The following is a 19198-nucleotide window of genomic DNA, read 5'->3' as shown; positions in this document are numbered from 1 at the left end:
TCAGTAGAGTCATAATTGAGTTGACTGTGTTGCAAAATCATCTGCCACATTGAGGATAACTTTTCACCTCTGAAAGCTGATAAATTGTTAGTGAATAAATGTGGTGCACCAACTCCAATGTTAAGAAAAAAATTACCGGTTGGATGTAAATAGTTTCATCTTGTTAAATATTGTTTTTCACTAGATGTTTTCTTTTTTTTTTTAATTTAGGAACGGTATACAAATGTAGCTACTAGAGGTGTAACGATTTATCGACCTAAGTCATTAATCAAACAACAGTGAGGTGAAGTTCATTAAACTAAAATGTTTAATAATAATCATAATTATAATAATAATAATCATTTAATTTACACTTGATTATCTTGTAAGAAATACAATAAATCTGGAATATTTCACCTGCACTGTTCAGTACACAGGTATTTATATCTATGTCACAGTGGTAGAACTTTTGGCTAAAGATGTCCTGGGTCCATTTTAGGTCAGTGAATTGGATAGTTCAAAATGAACTAATATCGACTAATAATCACATCAGGAACCATAAATTATGATATGAATCGAAATGTTGTTAAAATGTAATCTTAGACCACTAGCTGCTACTGGCAATAAGAATTTTGGAGAAACAAAATGTTTTAGAAAAATGTGTACCAAAGTAAATTTATAACTTTTTCTTTTAAAAAAGATCTTTTAGGACATGTATCTTCAAGGATGTTGTTGTAAAAGCTAAGTTTTAGTTTTTAAACTGTCCTCATTAGTGTTATTGTTAATAGGAAAATAGTGGTTTTTAAAGGGCTTTATCATGAGAAATCAACTTTTTTGTGCTTTTAAAGTTAATTCCTCACAGAAAACCACCCAAAGCGATATTTTGATCTGAATATTCCTCTAAAAACCAGCCCCTCGGAATTCACGAAAATGAGTGGGTTTTTACAGTCATATTTATGAAAGTGATGCACTGCCAGCTCCGCCCCCAGGCTAACACACCCACTTTCTCCACTGAGCTGTCAGTGATTGGCTAAACACTTTTAATTTATATGCACAATATGCCCATCCATCTTTGCAAAAGTTCGGATGTTGTTTGTTTTCGTGTGAGAAACACAGACACGCTGCCAAGGACAACTCTAGGTTGATGTCGTGAAATGGGCGGCACCAACACGGAGCGAAACCCAGTGCCTCAGACACCGAGTCATCTTACTTTTGGGTAGAAAAATGAACTGTATAAATAACTAATATTTCATAATAAAAAACATTCTTTAGTTTGCCAAATGTAAAAGACTATTACATTTATGGAAAGAGTTTATTCTGAAAGGCTCAAGAACACCATAGGCCCTTTAAATACATTAGGAAAGGAAATATACATATTTTATACTGTTGCCACCTGTACAATGTATATTGTTTTTATGTAAGTTCTCTAACACTTTTATTAATGTACCTCCTTGTAGTCAGAGTGTGGTCATTACATTTTAATGCAATAAGTTTGAGATATTCAGTCAACAGATATATACATTTGCAGTGGAGTCAAAGCCCTTCAAAAAGTAATTCCTTCTCCTCTCATGCTAGTTTCCATCATATCTTTGAAAGTCGGAACATATTAGGCTTCTCATGATTCAGTTTTTAATCACTGCATGAAAAGAAACATTGAAGGAAGTTGCAACGGCGCTGACTGGATAGACTTGTGTGTTGTGTTGCTTGGCAACATTAGTTTATGATGTTTATGATTAGCTGAGTCTTTTTCTTTTTACTTAGATTCTTGGGGGTAATTTTCTGCAGCTATTTTTTTTAAGACTAGGGCTTAAGGTTTTGCCATAAACTGCTCACAAATTTATCTTTTCTTTGGATTACAGTACTGCATACTTTCATACTTTGCCTTTTCTTTTTTTTTATATATGATGAATTGTTTCCACTGACCTTTTTATCTGGAACAGTTGTTCGCATTAACCTTTTGTACAGGTACACATCATGTTTCTTCACTAGTGATCTTAAAAATAAATTTCTGCCACCCACAGCAAAAGAAAAGAAAGAAACTGGATTGTTATTACTGCAAAGGCATCATCACACACACACACGCACGCCCTAACGCACACACACATAAGACTCATCAACTCATGCAGAGGTGTAAATATCACTTGCTGAATTGTAATGTTAGCCAGTTCTTTATTTCATGTGTAATCTTCTGCAGTGAACCATGTCTTCAGTTTCCTCTCACTTTTGTCTGTCTGTGTCTGACTACCATATTTTTCTCTAGTCTTTTCTCTAGTGGCCACCCACTTCTTCTCTTCTTATCTTTTTATCATTTTTCCCCACTTGTCACTTTGTCTTTTTTAACAACTCCTTCTTTTCTGAATTCTCAGTGCAATGTCCAGCCCACGAAGTGCGTTTTGACTCAACGGGGGTCATCTTAAGTCCCGGCTACCCAGAAAACTACCCCAACCTTCAAATGTGTTCGTGGCTGATTAATGTAGAGAAAGGCTACAATGTCACTCTACATTTTGAACTTTTTCAGACAGAAAAAGAGTTTGACATCTTGGAAATATTTGATGGTAAGAAAGTTCAAGATCATGAGAAAATAGCTTTAAAACAAACCTCAGATAAAGAAATGTTCTTGTTTTTTAAAAATTGTTCTTTGCAAAAACTCTTTTCAGGCCCCAATATCTACAGTCAAAGTCTGTCAACGCTGAGTGGTGACATAGAAACACCATTCAGTCTGACTACAACAGGCAACCAGCTCCTGTTACGCTGGTCCTCTGACCATGGGACTAACCGTCGTGGCTTCCACATCAGATATGTGGGTGAGTATCAAAGTATGTATCCAGTTTATAATCATTTTCTCTTTATATTAAAACTAATTTTGATTCAATTTTAACTCTTGTGAGGTGATAAAACTCATGGGCTTTAATTTATTAAGTTAAATAATATTATATTATCTATCTATTAATACACTGTATATTCATAGACATATTCAGCTCATTGCTGAGGCAGCAAAATACATCAACAGCATAGGCCATAAATAGAACTAATGTACTGTTACATGTGCTAGAATATTGTAATTTTTTAAGACCCACTCCAAAGAAAATCACGTTTTTGGTGTTTTTAACATGATGAAACACATATATAAAGATATTTAAGCTTAAAATTACATTTCTGTTTATTTATTTATTCAAATTGTTATAAATCAAAAGAAGACAAAAAAAATGCAGTTGGAAACAGCTTGCAGTGGGTGCTGCAATTGCAGGGGCATAAGCTCCCTGTTCCATTCCACTGTGTTGCATCCACTCGTAAAAAACAAGATCCATCTAAGTATTCATTTTCCTCGTCTGAGCTGCTATCTGGCTCAAAACTGCTATATGGCTGGTTAGCTCTGATATTGCTCGCCATTTTTGTTGCACCAATAATGTTAGGTTGGGGTTGTAAGGGGCTGTAAGCTAGCGGGAGAGAGTTTAAAGAGAAGGAATTCAGGAAGCAGAGACAGGCTTTCTCTGTGCCGCCCAGAACTCAGAGGCCAATTTCTGATTAACTCGTGCCACTCTGAAGAAACTTTCTCCTAGAAAACGAAAGTTTTGTTTTTGTTTTTCTTCCAGTTATGGCTAAAAACTGCATTTTCAAAATCAAAAGACCACTGGAAACACTTTTACAATAGAACAAAAGAGGATCAGAGTGGGACTTTAATAGTTTTTAATAGTAAAATAAAAATTGCTTTTTTCAAATCTTTCTGTGATACATATGGAAGTGTCATCCCTACATGACTACAAAAGAATCTGCTTATATATAGTTTAAGTGGAAAGAACCCTTCCAATTGCATTTTGCAACTGTGTTTTAAACTAATAATGTCCTCCAATGAACCTCTATACTAAAACTTTTAAAGTATTTCCTCAATTTCTCAGCCACAAGTGCCATGCACTTTATGGATGCAAAATGTCCCATGATTTTTATCACAATGTACTGTGATTGCAAGTGGATTTTAATATAAAACTTTAAATGTGTCTTTGTTTAAAGAAATGGAACCCAGTGGGAGATGTTTTACTGTGCAAAAAGCATGAGATGAGCAGAATGTCACTTGTAGGTTTGCATGCTATTTTGCACCCCTTAGTTTCAGTAGGTCTAAATTCTTAATTGGCTCTTTAATAAAGCAAGCAGTGCTAAGCATGAAGAGCGCAGGCCTCTTCCATTAGAAATGCATCAATTATGATTCAAAAGAAGCAAAGAAGACATGATTTTTTAATGTTGTCTCCATTATATTTAATACACTAGTGATTCTGTGAAAGTTAGTCAGTACGATTAATTTTGTAAAGAGGATCCCTTTATGACTTGTTTGACTTTAACAGAAATTGAGTTATACTCCATGTTTTCATCTTAAATCCATGCCATCTCCGAGTCAGGCTGATTTGTGGGAATGCTTGACAGCCATTGGAATGCACACAGCCCTCTCTGGATTTTCTGTCCCACTGGCCATCCCAGAGTCATATTCCTTAAAATAAAATGTGTCTTTTTTTTAGTTTCAAGGGCTGTAAAATGAGGGAAAGCAAATAACTGTGGGATGAACCAGTAATGCATGTGTTAAAGCAAACTGACTATGTGAATGCCCACAAGACAGAAAGGAGCGGTAACAGTGAGATCCTGGGAACATACTTTGCTTTGTGGCACTTGAGTGCTAAGTAGATGGAACATTCCTCAGGCATCTTCTCTAATTAACTGTTTGTATTTAAAATTTAACTTTACTGTAATGAAAAATGTCCACCAAAATGTTTCTCTAGAGCTGCTTTGTTGGTGCCTTGTTTTTTTGCCTACATGACATGTCTTTTTTCTTTCCTTCCATCTACTTTTTGACCCTCTTTCCTTGGCTTCATTCTCATTATTTATCTTATCCGGCTCTCTTCTTTTCTGTCCACCTCTGTACCATATTTTTCCCCCTGTGTCTAATGTAGTGATGTACTGCAGTACCCCCGACTCCCCACAACACGGCTTTGTAGTGAGCCAGACTGGGGGTCATCTTAACAGCGTGGTACGTTGGGCATGCGACAGGGGGTACAAGATTATTGGGAAGGCCACAGCTGTGTGCAAAAAGACCACCTATGGCTACTACACCTGGGATGCGCCAGTTCCTGCATGTCAAGGTATGCTCATTGGCTCACTGGTTCTAACTTTTGCTTGTTTTTCCCTTAGTTCTTCTGGTCACTGCTTCTGTGCCCTTCTACCCCCTGGAAAACAAACAGGCACATAAAGCATCCAAGCATCTCAACCCTCGGCCCTGTTCCTGGGTTGTTAGCTTCTGAACTGAATCCAACATGACTGATAGCCAGTTTCCTGTCAGGCAGACGTGAAACAAAAATCAATCCTTTCTCCGTTTCTTAATTTCCACTTCTTCACTTTTTACTTTGGCTAACTTGTCATTAGCATGCCGTGTCGACTGCTGTTCCATCTCTCTTAACTGATTGAGTTGTTTGACACACCCATGTTAAATGTGTGAAGAAGACACAGAAGACTGCATCCATTTACACACACACTCAGTGGAAACAATAACATATAGTGTGCTTTCTGTTGGGGTTTATTGTTGAGTTAAACAAATGTAAACAGAAATGTTATTAATGATACCTCATCTAGGATTGATTCCATCAGGTTTATAATTGGTTACAGCGTTTCCAAAGCACTAAAACCCAAAGCGACCCTAGAATATATCTGCTATCAATTAGAAGTAGGGCTGTAACAATTCATTGACAAATTGATTTCTATTCCTACGATCCAATCAGGTCGATATGTCTGAGGTAAGTTTTTAATAAAATCGACCTAAGCCATTGTAAAATCGTTTCAAAATTAAATAAATGTTTTTTAACAATACTGGAAAATACCATTTGGATTAAGGTACAGTGGGATTGTTTTTTACTGTAGTGTGAAAACAATCAAGTGCATCACAGTGGACAACACGCATATGATGGCAACAAAGAATGATCAAATCATCATTGCAGTCCAATGTGTGGAATCACTTTGTGGAAACACTTTTCTGAAAGACATGTGACCATACAGGGTGGTAGAATGTTCTAATAATTTATTATATTTCTTTGGACGTACAACAGTGGGCTCAACTTTATGAAACTAAAATGTGAAAGGATTTGCAAATAATTCTTATTTACTTGTTTGTTTGTTTGTTTTTTGTACACATATTTAATTTACACTTAATTATCTTGTAAGAAATACAAGGAATCTGGAAAACTTCTCCTGCACTGTTCAGTCCCCAGGTATTTATCTCTGAGTCACACTGACTGAATTAGATTGAATTGGATCGTTGAAAATTGACCAATATTGACTATAAATCGTATTACTAACCACAGATAATTCTAGGAATTGAGTCATTGGTAAAATGAATCGTTACACCCCTAGTTAGGAGGCAGAAATTGAAATATCAATCTTAAAGTTTTACCATCCACATTTTCCAACATTTGTGCATTTTATTTCTGTTGAATCGTTAGTATGCAGCTTTTACAAACAGTAGTCAGATGACCTTTGGGTATGACCAAGGATCTAGAAATGATTCAATGCCAGCTTTTAAATTCCTGAATTTTAGGATTTCAAGTATTAATACATGATTTCTTCTTGAATTAAGTCTAACCATTAACATTAAACTACAAGATCTAATTGATTTAAATGCCAATACCTCAAAGACACGTCTTTAACACATTTATAATGTAACACAGGCATGGCCATGTGATTATTAAATAATAATAAGTAACAAAATTGATTCAGTCCTTAAAGGTACTTCAAATTAGGCAATATAACTTCAAATGTACAGCAAAATGAAATATTTATAAATAGACTAATTTATTTCCTAAAATATAAGACAAAATTAATAAAGCGCATGTTTTCTTTATAGGTGTTTCACTCTTAATGTGTGAATTCCTGAGGTTGTTAGGTTTTTGTTCTGTTCAAACACAGAGCTGCGCTTTGTAAGCCTGCATGTCTACTCTGGTCTTGTCTTTTTTTAAAGGAAATTGTTCAAGAAGTCTTGTGATTTGTTTTTGGAAGCTGTACCATGTGTTCTTTCAGGGGGAAGAAACTTTTGTCTGGCTGGCCTCCCAAACAAGCTGCACTTGTGACTTTTTTCTTTTTTTTCCCCAGTTGGCCTGAAATGAACTTTTAACATGCTAAATGCCCAACAACATAAGAAGAAAAGGCTGCTTTTCTTGCACGTATTGTCAAAGTTTTGACCCAAGACTGAACTTACTTGGATGTTCATTTTTGCTAGGATTTCCAGCTGGGTTGAAATATTTCACCTGCTGAATTTTCTTTTTGAGGGTGGGATGATGGACTCCAAAATGGATTGGAAATAGGTATTGAAGCATTACTTCTCAAGAGGCATACAGGAAAAAGCTAAAGGTGTTTCGGAAGTTGTGCTTTCAACAGGACTCAAAAGAACACTAGTTTTCAAAAAGTTGCCATGTGGCTTCATAAACATTGGCGCTTATTCTTAGTTAATGCGACTTAGCTGTTAAATAAACTGCATTGTAATACCATGCAGTATTACTTCTGGGCCGCATCAAATGCAGCAGCTAATGCTGAATATGACCACACACATTGACTAGAATTACTGCTATTATCAACTCAAAATAATGTTCAAATCTGCTCAGATGTACAGTATCAATTGGTCACAATATATGAAAAATTGATGATTCTGAATTTTTCAAGTAATTTCATTAACTTAAATATTTAAATTTGCCATTTCAGAAGGGAGGAACAATTTAACACTGGAGCACTTTACATGTTCAGATGTCAAAAATAATGTTTGCTGCCAAAACTCAATTTTCAAAAGGTTTAAATAGTATTTTATTGTGTGTACTGAAAAATTGAACTGGCCAGTGAACTACTAAAAGGCTATGAACTATGTTTTTCATCATAAATATGCATCTGCAAAGGGAGTGTGTGAATCCCTACTAGGCCTGCACTTACCAGGCATTTATCTTTTCTGAGTCTTCTGTTTAGCATAAAGACATCTGCCAACAATGGTTCTCTTCCTGTCTGTAGCTGTGTCATGCGGTGTACCCAGTGCGCCAGTGAACGGAGGTGTGCTTGCTGCTGATTACTCCGTTGGCACGCGAGTGACCTACTTCTGTAACAGTGGCTACCGGCTCTCCTCCAAAGAACTGACAACCACTGTCTGCCAGCCAGACGGCACCTGGAGCAATCACAACAAGATACCCCGATGCATTGGTGGGTAAAGGATGTTGCAGAACAACAGGACGATGACAAACATTAGAAATCATTTGATTAGAATGTGAGAAATTGATATATTTTGTTTTCACACACAGGAAACTTAAAGTTTTTCAATATTTCATATGGGTCAGAATCTCCATAACCTCTCATCTACTTCCAGTGACTGCCTTGTACAGTGGTTTTGAAAATTGAAGAGTTGAATGTACAAATGAGAGTTTAAAAGTCCTCCGGAGAGCTTGTAGAATATTAAAGTTTTAGCTAAACTGTCTTGTCATAAAATGTAGACTTCAGTCCCAGAAGAACAGGCTTGCATAATTATTTAAAAATAACACTTGTCATTAAAATGAGAGTTGAAAAAGGAGAATAAGAGCTTAGAAAATAGGGAAATGTTGCATTTTAGTGAAAAAATGTTTAAAGTGACAGAAATATATTTTTTTAAGGCTGTTGTTTGTTCATGGCTTTGTATGTCTCTCAGTGAAAAGAGGAACAATTAGCGTGGTAGTTGAGTTGGTTTTTAAAGTCCCCCCTATGACAATTAAAAAAACAAACAAACAAAAAACCTTCCCAGTGGTGTTTTAAGCATGATTATGATTTTTTTTAAACTAAAGTCCCACAACCTAAATGTCTTTAAAAAAAAAAAAATTTCTCGCATGAGTGAACAGCTTGACACAAGGGTGGGGCACAAACAACCCAGACTGACAGTCTCAGAAACAACACATGTTGTGAAATTAACTTGCACAGCAAAAAAAATGGAATGCCAGAAAGAAAGTGACTTGTAATCTTCCAAATATTTTTGCGGCCAGTGCTGAACTTTTTTCTTGGCCGCTTGGACCCAGAGGAAGGGTTACCTTCAGGTTTAGGGGTCAAGTTGCGCTGACACTGAACGTGATTCGCGCAGTAGAGTCGGCTTGTTTCAATGGTAACCCTTGATCTATCCTTTGCACTTTAACATTGGGAGTTGGGTCATCTAGACCCACTAGACAGTGCACTGAACCTTTTTTCTTCAATGATACATGAACCTCAATGGTGTCCATGGATTACATGAAATCTTTCCACCTGTAACCACCTTTTTCATGGTAGGGAGAACATGTCAATGCAAGGGTGGGGTCATCTAAGATAGCACAAGGGTTAAGTCAACGGTACAGACCTGATCTGAGGTCCAACGGTGTGGTTTATGCAAAGGGTGAGGCACAAAGGTCTGGCAGTAGCGCGATTTCAGCAGCGTGGCGCAATTTGGTACACCTCTGAACCAAATTCCCCAAAAGTACCTGTCCCGCCTACTGTTAAGTGAAGGCGGTTACACCCTTGACAGTCTATCGTAGGGCTCATGGAGCTGGAGCTATCACAATCACTATAACGGCTCCCGGGAGGCGAGCTGGTGGCCAGATGGAGACCCACTGCAGGATGGGTCATGAACTTTAGGATTTTTTTTCTTATTTTCATCATGGCAAAAATAAGAAAGGTCCCTGATTTTATTTTTTTTCTTTTGAAAAGAATAATAATTCTGATTTTCTTTTGTTTTTATTTTCACCCTGATTAATGCGGGACAGCAAGCCTTAAACTCGGTCAGAGAGAGAACACAAATGCAAAGAAAAAATTTGGGACATTAACTTTGAGTTCATTTTGAATCTGTGCACTTAAAATACGTGCGGGCAATGTAGCAATGTGCCATCTTGTCTTCTCTCACACCTGAGCTTGTACACACTGAACGTGGCAGATCAGGGAGCTTGTGCAATTCACATGTCCTCCGGGCCCTTGTAACTTCACAACAGCTCATTATTTCAAACAGAACCTCTCTGCAACAGTTTGATTGACAGCATTTTAAAAGGAGAAATACTCTGAAAGGTAAAACTGAAATGATTTTTTATTACATTTGTTTTCTTTTGTTAGAAAAGGGTCACAAGTACATGTCAAAAAACATGATTTTCATCGGAGGGGGACTTTAAAGCATATTTTAACAATATTTGTTGTTTGTTTGTTAATACCACAGTGATGATGTGCCCAAGTCTTAGCTCCTTCTCTTTGGACCATGGAAGATGGCGGATTGTCAATGGTTCCCACTATGAGTTTGGAACAAAAATCGTTTTCACCTGCAACCCTGGCTATTTTCGTGTTGGCCCCGCCCACATCCAGTGCCTGGCTAATGGAATGTGGAGCTGGAGAAACGAGAGACCTCGGTGTAGAAGTGAGTGAAACTGAGTGATTCATCCCAACTTTACATTGTCTTGAAAATCACTTAATGTAAACACCCACTAAGCCCACGTTGAAGGAAGAAAATTGAATGTGGAATCTTCTGGAAATGAGCTCCCATCTCGTAACTCTGGTAGTTATTTTTACTGTCATAAACAATAGAGCATGAATGGAGACACTCATGAAACAGAAATTTGTGTTTTATTGTAGTCGCAAAATAGAAGGTATTTCATCAAGCCATATTGAAACATTTGTGCAACTGCTTCACCTCAAGTGCACTGCATTAGCATGAACAAGACTTGATGAACAAATACCATATTCAGAAGCTCACTTAATCTGTCGCTCACTGATTCACTTTTGTGCTCTTCACCTATTCCCCCTGCAAGCCTAGGTTAGATATTATTTATTGTGGGGATCGCACATAAAAGCTTTTTCCTGGCTGCCATGGGAACTGCACATTGACAAGAGAAACAGATGAATAGACTCTGTAATGGCACAGAGATGCCAGCTAGTACAATGAAAGATGTTGGGACAAAGGAAAACACTATCATTATCCTTACCAAGAAATGATACAGGTCACCTTTTACCACATTAGGAGGGGTAAGATCGGTTAAAATGACCCCATTGACTCTGAGGGGGTGAGCCAACTTGCATCTTGTCTCTTTTTTTCCCCCTTTTTCTTTCATCCTCTCTGTTGCCTTGTTATGCCTTTTCTCTAGTTTTTTACTTTATTCTTCCTCATATTGCAGTAATTTCTTGTGGAGATCTTCCTATTCCTCCAAATGGGAAGAAAATTGGAAGTCAAACTACCTTCGGAGCAACAGCCATTTTCAGCTGTAACTCAGGTTACGTTCTTAACGGATCTACTGTTAGAGAGTGTCTTCTGTCTGGCCTCTGGAGAGGAGAGGAGACTCTGTGCCTCGGTAAGCACAGTCTAAATGTTCTTTATGAGCTGTGTTGGTCTGGCCAATATCCCCAAATTAAAAGCAGATGGGTAAACCAGTAGGTGGCTATAATTGCCTCTGCTGCCAAGTGAGTATAGTCAATTACTATACTCATTCTTTCAAATTACTAAAATATTGGGAGAGATTTAGTTTTCTTTGTATTTCACTTCACTTTAGGACATAATAAACTCACAATAGACTACCGACTATTTCAAATCTATCCCTGGAAAAAAAACGTTTTTTTTTTTGTTTTTTTTTACTAGAGGTTGGCAATTATGTAGATAATATTGACTGTAAAATATAAATATGCCTTTAACTTACCAGCCCAGGAGTCACATCTCCCACATTGCTGAAGCCCTGCCATGTTATGTCAACAAACATATTTGCATGAGCACAGAGGGAAAAAAAAATCACAAAAATGTGTTATCACAGTAAAGCTTGACACAGTTCTCTATAGCCACCAAGTTCAATCAAATATTAGAGCTACATTTAAACCCACACAGATGTGAGGTTTCTCTGGCAGACCAAGTCTGTTTATTAACTTGGTGGCACCAGGGCTCCAAGCTCAACTCAGATTTGCTCATTTCATCGAAAGACAGCCACCTTTCACTCACTTACTTCCATTAGACTGACAGGGTTAACATGGCCAGGGACCTGCTGTTGCTGGCGTTTTCAGCGAAATCTCCACTCAATCTGGCTGCTCTCAACTGGAGTGCGATAATAAAATGCTCGGCTGAGTTTGTGGGTGCAGAAGTGAATTAGGGAAATCAGATTCTGAGTCAGTAGCAATTTCCCAGGTTTTAAGTGGAAATCTCAGTAAGATCTGTCCTCTCTCTGAAGGATTTATAACAAGTGAAAGTAACATGATTATGTGGATGAATGTAAGGCACAGATCTTAATGAGTTTCACATCTGTTTCGCACTCTGTAGCAGTTTAGAAAAAACAACTTTGAGCATAGGTGCCTGCATGGATTTGAAACAAATAATGTCCTTAAAACATCATAGCTGAAATTATTTGACTGATTTGTTGAGATGTCAGACATAAAAATGTTGTTTGCATAGCATCTCATTGCTTGTTTGAAGATACTACATAGTAGTTTTTTATTTTTTGTTTTTGTTACTACATTGTGATTTTCAAAGACCAATTTTTCTCATGATCAAGAAATTAAGCTTAAAATTATATTTCTGAGTATTGATTTATTCAAATTATGAAGAATCAGAAGCAGATGAAAAAATGCAGTTGGAAAAAGGCTTGTAGCAATGATTTAGGTGCAGCAATCCACAGGCCACAAGCTCCCTGCTCCGCTCCCTTCTGATGCATCCTCTTGCAGACAAATAGATCCATCTACGACGTCTTTGTTTTCCTGGTCCGAGCTGGAATCTGGCTCAAAACTGTACGGCTGGATAGCTCCAATATTGCTCAACCATTTTTGTTGCACCGGCAATGAGGAGCTGTATGCTAGTGGGACAACGTTTAAACAGATGGGCGATGGGAAGATGGGGCAGGCTTGCGGTAGATGCGGTACTGCTAATTTTTGTTCATTAATATATTCTTTGTCTCTCCACAGCCGGGCACTGTGGTGTTCCTGAACAAATATTGAATGGACAGGTTATTGGGGAAAACTTTGGCTACAGAGACACTGTGGTTTACCAGTGTAATCCTGGGTTCAGACTTATTGGCTCGTCTGTTAGGATCTGTCAGCAGGACCACAGCTGGTCGGGGCACCTCCCAGTTTGTATCCGTAAGTATTTTTATGCCACTTTTCAGACACTCTGATGAGCTGCAAATGGGGTCAGGGAGTCCCTGTGTGTTAGTGTTTGATGAAAGGGAAAAGGCTGGGGGAATGTGACGAAGTGACTTTACATATGCTGTAAAAAAGTAAAAGAGACTTCTCTGTGCAACACAAGACGCTCTCGGCTTCTCCGGGGCTCTCTCGGTTCCCTCAACTGCTGCCCAAGAAAAGAAACAAAAAGAAATAAATACATAAATACAAACTTTATTCTCTAATAAACATCCTCCAAAAATAAAAAGGATATTTTTTCTCAATACAAGTATGAGTTACAAAATAAACAAAAACCAAGTAAATTCTTTCTTAAAAGTTTTCAATTTTAAATGTGTACAATTGTATTCATGTGAAATGGTAAGTAAAAAGAGAGAAAAAAAAAACTATTCAAATGCAAATGATTAATTTAATAAATTATATTAAATAGGATATTTCTACATAGGCTCCATGAGAAAATTAGGAGTTGATACAAAAGCTGATAATGTGACTCTTAATTTCTCATTTTTAAACACAAGGTAGCTTCTCCCAGCAGGATCGTGGCTTGTAGACTTATTCCTCCACTAGCCTTTGGGGTTAATTGTATTTTAATGACTTTCACTGCCACTTTTTTTTAAAAACTTTTTTCTGTTATTACTTTGGTTTAAATCCGTGACATTTAAGTAATTTAGAAAACACCTCAGTGTCAAACACCATAGTGTCATTTATTTATATGTTTATTTATTTATACACTCTTATTTGCCTCTAACCTTTCTTTCCTTTTTTTCTGTACTTGATCCTTCCATCCATTGTACACTGGCATATTGTGGGTTATCTCAGCTGTCACATGCGGCCATCCTGGTAGCCCCATCTACGGCCGCACCATAGGGGAAGGCTTCAACTTCAACGATGTTGTGCGTTTCTCCTGCAACAAAGGTTACACCCTTGAAGGACCTTCTACAGCACAGTGCCAGGCCAACCGCCAGTGGAGCCAGCAGCCCCCCTCATGCAGAGGTAAGATCCCTTCATAGAGCACCTGCAGAATCTATAAATAACCTTAGGTGTCACAGAGATGAAGGAACACATGACAGCTGAATTCACTGGCATCTAGATGAATTGTTTCTTGGATCACATACTTCTTTTCGTCCAATCAAAACCAAGAAAAAGTCAAGAGAAAATATTCCCTTTTTAACATTTTAAGGAATAACCTATGCTGGATCTTTGCCAAATTTCTGAACAGTACTGTAGTTAAAGATGCTTTACTATATTATGTATTTATTTATTGCACGACAGACTTCCTTTTTATGTGTTCCATGCTGCTTCCTGTGAATTACTCACAAAAGGAGCAGGTATTTGCCAGCAAGCAGGAATTGGATCCAGCAGAAGAGCTGGAAGAGAATGACAAAGCCTTTGCAGGTGCTGTGGGATTATTCTCTTATCTGAAGCTGGAACGGTCACAAAAATTTAGCATTAGGCAAATGTGATCGCTGATCAGTGAAATAATCTGTAAAAGGCTTGAATGTGTACATGCAGTGTGTTGATATATGACCATGCAAGATTTACAGTGTTTTAGTGCTGTTAAACTGGAAAATTCTACAAGAAAAAAAAAGAATTATTATGTCTAAATTTGTGCATTTTTCTGAAAAAAATAAAACAAAAGAAAAAGAGGTGACGCTCATACGTTTATTGATTTGCATGAGCAAAGTCTTCAGCAGCACTTGGAGCCATGGCCTCATACCAACAGAAATCCAATAATGAGCTGAAAGCTGAATGCCTGTAAAGCAGATCGTAAATGGGAAAATATTTCTTCAATTCAGTTGTCAACTTTTGCTAAAGTGCGTCATTAAAATGTGTTTTACCAAAAGCGGTAGAAGCACAGGATCGTAGACATTCTGCCAGGTAATAGCTGCTTTTTTCGGATGCTGCCAGTTGTAGATTGCACAGGTTATGCTCATTAGTGGCCTGTTTAAATTTGGCAATAACGCAGCTGTTGTTCATTTTATTGTGTGTGTCAATTGTAAATCTATTGTAAAACATTGACACTCAGAGGAGAAGTGGGCCCACTTCTTTATTTCTATGCTTATTTTTTTACAGTTAGCTTTAATTTATGCATGGCAGTGCACATGGCAAATCCTCCATGGTGCTATCTTATAAAAAATTAGGTCAGAGAAACACATACGAAAATTAAATGATATTAAACCAAATTTTTTTTTTTTCCTTTGATTTTTTTGGCTGGAGATACACTAAACCAGAGGTAGGATGAACCAGACTTTATTCATTTCAAAATATCCTGCCTTTTTGTGACACATACATATATGAATTAAAAGATAACATTTTCTTTTCTGTGAATAGTGGCAGAGAGGCAGACCTGTAAATATCGCAGGAGCGAGATCATATGAAAATGTCATGGCTCTGTTTGTCAAATGTGCCTGTCTGTTCCCACTAATATTCTCTCACATTAAGCCAAGCCTTGTCATGCACCTGCAGTGTTGATCTAATTTGATGTCACTGAGGACTCCATTCCTTCCCCTCCCTCATCTGTTCTCAGCTGACAGTGCCACCTTGTCAGTGAGATTTTCAAGACTTGCGCTGTATTTAAAATGATTGCGTGCGGTGACAAACGTAACCGTAGACGCACCTCTGGCTTTAAGGAAAAGGCACCGGATGCTATTACTGTTGACAGTGTTTAATTCAGCATGTGTTCACTTTTCAACTTTCTGTTGAATATAATGAAGACTGTTTAGGTCATGTCAACACTTCTATTATTACCTCACATGCCTGCACGCTGACAGACAACATTTATGTAAATAAAATTTCAAGCAAAGAGCGTTCAAAGAAAGCATTGCCAGTGAAGTGACTGTTGAGTGAATAGCTGCTAAACATGTTTTCTTACTCAGTGTCTTGTTAAAGTGGAATAATTCCTGGCAGGTTACTGACAAATTACAGATAAGTCAATAAAACATAACCTTAATAAAAGCAAGTGTTACATAACTGCAGTTGACCTTATATTTTTAAATGCATTTAAAAATATGTCTATAGTTTAATACTATAATTCAGAGTCACTCAATGCAGTGTCTGATTTCCTGCAGTCTAATGGACAATGTGATGTTCTCTATAAGCTTCTTAAAATCAAAGCAACCTAATGGACGGAGATCATACATTTTAATAAGAGCGGTTTGCAAATGCTGCCAAGATGTGAATATTCACTTTGGCTGACATTGCCATCTTGTGCTGTACATAAATAGTTTACTTACATTATCGTCGCAAACTACAGTAAACTGACGTTCATGACAGGCTGCCAGGAACAGTTTTGCTAACATATTTAAAATATCACAGCACTCTTATAAAAAAAGGCAGATGGAAATCAGAACGTTCCCCAGCCGACTGAAGGTAACCGAGGCATTCTGATCATTGCTCACGTCTTTTTCTCCTTTTGTAGGATTTAATCCCATCACATTAGGTAGTAGCAGTGATTTTTCTGAACATATCTTAACTAAATTACAAAATACTATGCAGTGGTTGTTGTTGTTTTTATTATTGAACTGAAGAGTTAATGAGGAATTGACAAACTTTGATTTTACTTTCTGTAGTGGTCAACTGCACAGATCCGGGAATTCCAGCCAACTCTATACGGGAAAGTAAAATCGAACATGGAAACTTCACGTTTGGCAGCGTGGTCTTCTACGACTGTAACCCTGGGTTTTACCTGTTTGGCTCGTCGGTGCTTACCTGCCAGCCAGAGGGCCACTGGGACAAACCTCTTCCAGAGTGCATTGGTACAGTATTAATTGTTATTTTTAAGTGTTTGCACAAAATGCATATAATTTAACCATCCATCCATTTTCTTAAACCGTTTTACCCCTTTTGGGGTCACAGGGTCGTTGAAGCCTGTCCTGGCTCATGTTGGGTGAAGGCTGGGTCCACCCTAGACATATCGCCAGTCTGTAACAGGGCACAATTTCACCAAAAAAAAAAAAACACTTTGATTTAATATTTAAACCAATTTATACTACTGGTGCACTACTACTCATTTTCCATGCTCTTTCTAGGTGGTCTCCATTTTTTGCAATTTCTAAGACCATAAAAACAAACAAGATTTATGGTTTCATCTGCCCTAACACATTATGGATCATCATACTCTTTTTGTATGACATTTCCCACCTCTGCACACTATTCACAATCTCATTTAGTTTTAATACTGGACCAAACAGTTTAAAACTGTTTTGTTTTTTTATTTCGTAGAGGCTGGTTAGAAACCCTCTGGTGGTACTGGTGGTAAATCTTAATTTACCACCAGTACCATCCATCCCTTATATAAATTTACTCAACCCCTTTCAGGGTAATGGGGTTGCTGGAGCCTATCCCAGCCACTTTCAGGTGAGGGTGGGGTTACAGTTCACCAGTCCATGAGAGGGCAAACACAAGTGAAATTTCTGAAAATGTTGCCAAAACAGTTACCAGCATACTTTGTTATGTAAGCAGTTCAATTCCACTGGGCCGTCAAACTGTAATCCCTAGCACTTCTACAAGCAAACTTGATTGAAATGACTTGTCATATAGTTAGTACATAAAGAATTAGAAACAAGTGTTATTTTGTTTGTCTCCTTTAACCGTCATAAACTTGATAGAGTAAAAACAGTGAAGTCATGAGACTGGCAGCTTCCATACAATGTTAGAGTAGCTCCAGCTCTTTTTCATCCAGCCCATCTTAATTGGTATTTTACAGTTGCTGAAGTTATAGCTTCATTAATATCCCTCCACAACTTTGTAAAAATATTCTGTTGGTTCTTTTATGATACAAAATGTTGCCCAAATATTCCCCTCATTGTTTATTCTGTTAATTAAATAATCTTGTCAACAGTGTTGATGACCTAGTTCTGAAAAAAAAACAGCTTCATAATATGTCCCCACTTTCATTTTGTCTTAAAGTGCATTGTTTATTTTTTTAAATCAAATTATATTTAAAGGAATATTCAATGTTTTTTTTTTTTCCATATAAACTCAGTAATTAGGAATGTGAACCATGGGTACTTCATTTCAGGCTTATTCAATAAATAAAAAATGCTAGGATTATGTATTTTTTACTTATACCACCTTACTTAGTGGTTTAAAATTTACAAAGTTGTGGATTTTGCAATATGGAACTTTATAACTCCTTTTTAAACCATCTATTGAACAACTGAGAACTTAGTAGGTGTCCATTGTTCAGTAATTTCTCAAATATTTTGCCTATTAAGAAGTTAGGATATGCAGGTTGTTTCTTATATCTTAACTTTATCACTTTCTTTTCTTTTGTTTCACATAAAGTACTATTGAAGTGGAAACTTTAAGCAGCAGACACACATCTCTAAATACTACATTAAAAAATAAAATGGGTCATAATAAATTATAGCCTATGCTTAACACTTAATGAAATAATTATCATTTGTTAAAATATAAATCTTTCAAAGAGTTTGAAGGACAATATCTTTCTAATGCCTAGACATTCATAACCAGTGTGTATATCAGTTACCTATTTATAGGACATGATTATGACAAAAGTGCTGTCATTGTAAAATGAATTAAGTAATTACGATCCTGAATGTGTACTTTAAACATGAGAATCTCATTGACAAATGAGTAAAGCTTCTTAAGATTCAGCTGAATTCAATTAATAGTATTAGATTTAAGAAAGGTTTCTTTTTTTTATTCTATGGAAAAGGCTAACAAATGACAAAAATGAAAGATTACATGAATGCATTAGACATCAGGTGCAGCAGTAGCAGTGATTTGTATTTTATCAAGTGCATTAGAGCAAATACGTCCATCAATTCAATCACTGCATTGCTTTTTCTTTCTCCCTTTTTGCAGAACTGGACTGTGGCCACCCAGGTACACCACCCCATGCAGTGATAAGTGGAGAGAAGTTTACTTTTGGCTCCACTGTGCGCTTCTCCTGCCCTGGAGACCGTCAGCTCATTGGGGACTCATCACTCACTTGCCAACTGAATGGGCACTGGAGTGGTCCTCTGCCTCACTGCTCAGGTACACAGAGATTCACCCATTCCAACTTGTGCTTTTTTGAATATTCAAGACAGCTTTTTTGTGATTTTTCTAAACAGTATTTAATTCA

At 37.1% G+C, this 19198-nt stretch overlaps 1 protein-coding gene across 7 annotated transcripts in view; it reads left to right on the top strand.

The window, feature by feature from the left end:
• LOC101167820 (CUB and sushi domain-containing protein 3) overlaps positions 1-19198 on the top strand; it is a 301513-nt gene that overhangs the window by 220068 nt on the left and 62247 nt on the right. For 4 of the 7 annotated variants that reach the window (XM_078933064.1, XM_078933067.1, XM_078933068.1 and 1 more), the window contains 10 exons: positions 2346-2534; positions 2637-2795; positions 4917-5105; positions 8005-8190; positions 10184-10378; positions 11133-11306; positions 12895-13068; positions 13927-14100; positions 16677-16862; positions 18937-19110. In XM_078933064.1, coding sequence (XP_078789190.1) covers positions 2346-2534; positions 2637-2795; positions 4917-5105; positions 8005-8190; positions 10184-10378; positions 11133-11306; positions 12895-13068; positions 13927-14100; positions 16677-16862; positions 18937-19110 — 1800 coding nt within the window. The remainder of the gene's footprint in view (positions 1-2345; positions 2535-2636; positions 2796-4916; positions 5106-8004; positions 8191-10183; positions 10379-11132; positions 11307-12894; positions 13069-13926; positions 14101-16676; positions 16863-18936; positions 19111-19198) is intronic. The other 3 variants (XM_078933066.1, XM_078933070.1, XM_078933069.1) reach the window with 1 other exon arrangement.

This window comes from Oryzias latipes, chromosome 16, assembly GCF_053564925.1.
Source record: "Oryzias latipes strain Hd-rR chromosome 16, Olatipes_Hd-rR_3.1".
Lineage (NCBI taxonomy): Eukaryota > Metazoa > Chordata > Actinopteri > Beloniformes > Adrianichthyidae > Oryzias > Oryzias latipes.
Note: the sequence above shows the minus strand (reverse complement) of the source record. Positions and strands in the feature narration are given on the sequence as shown.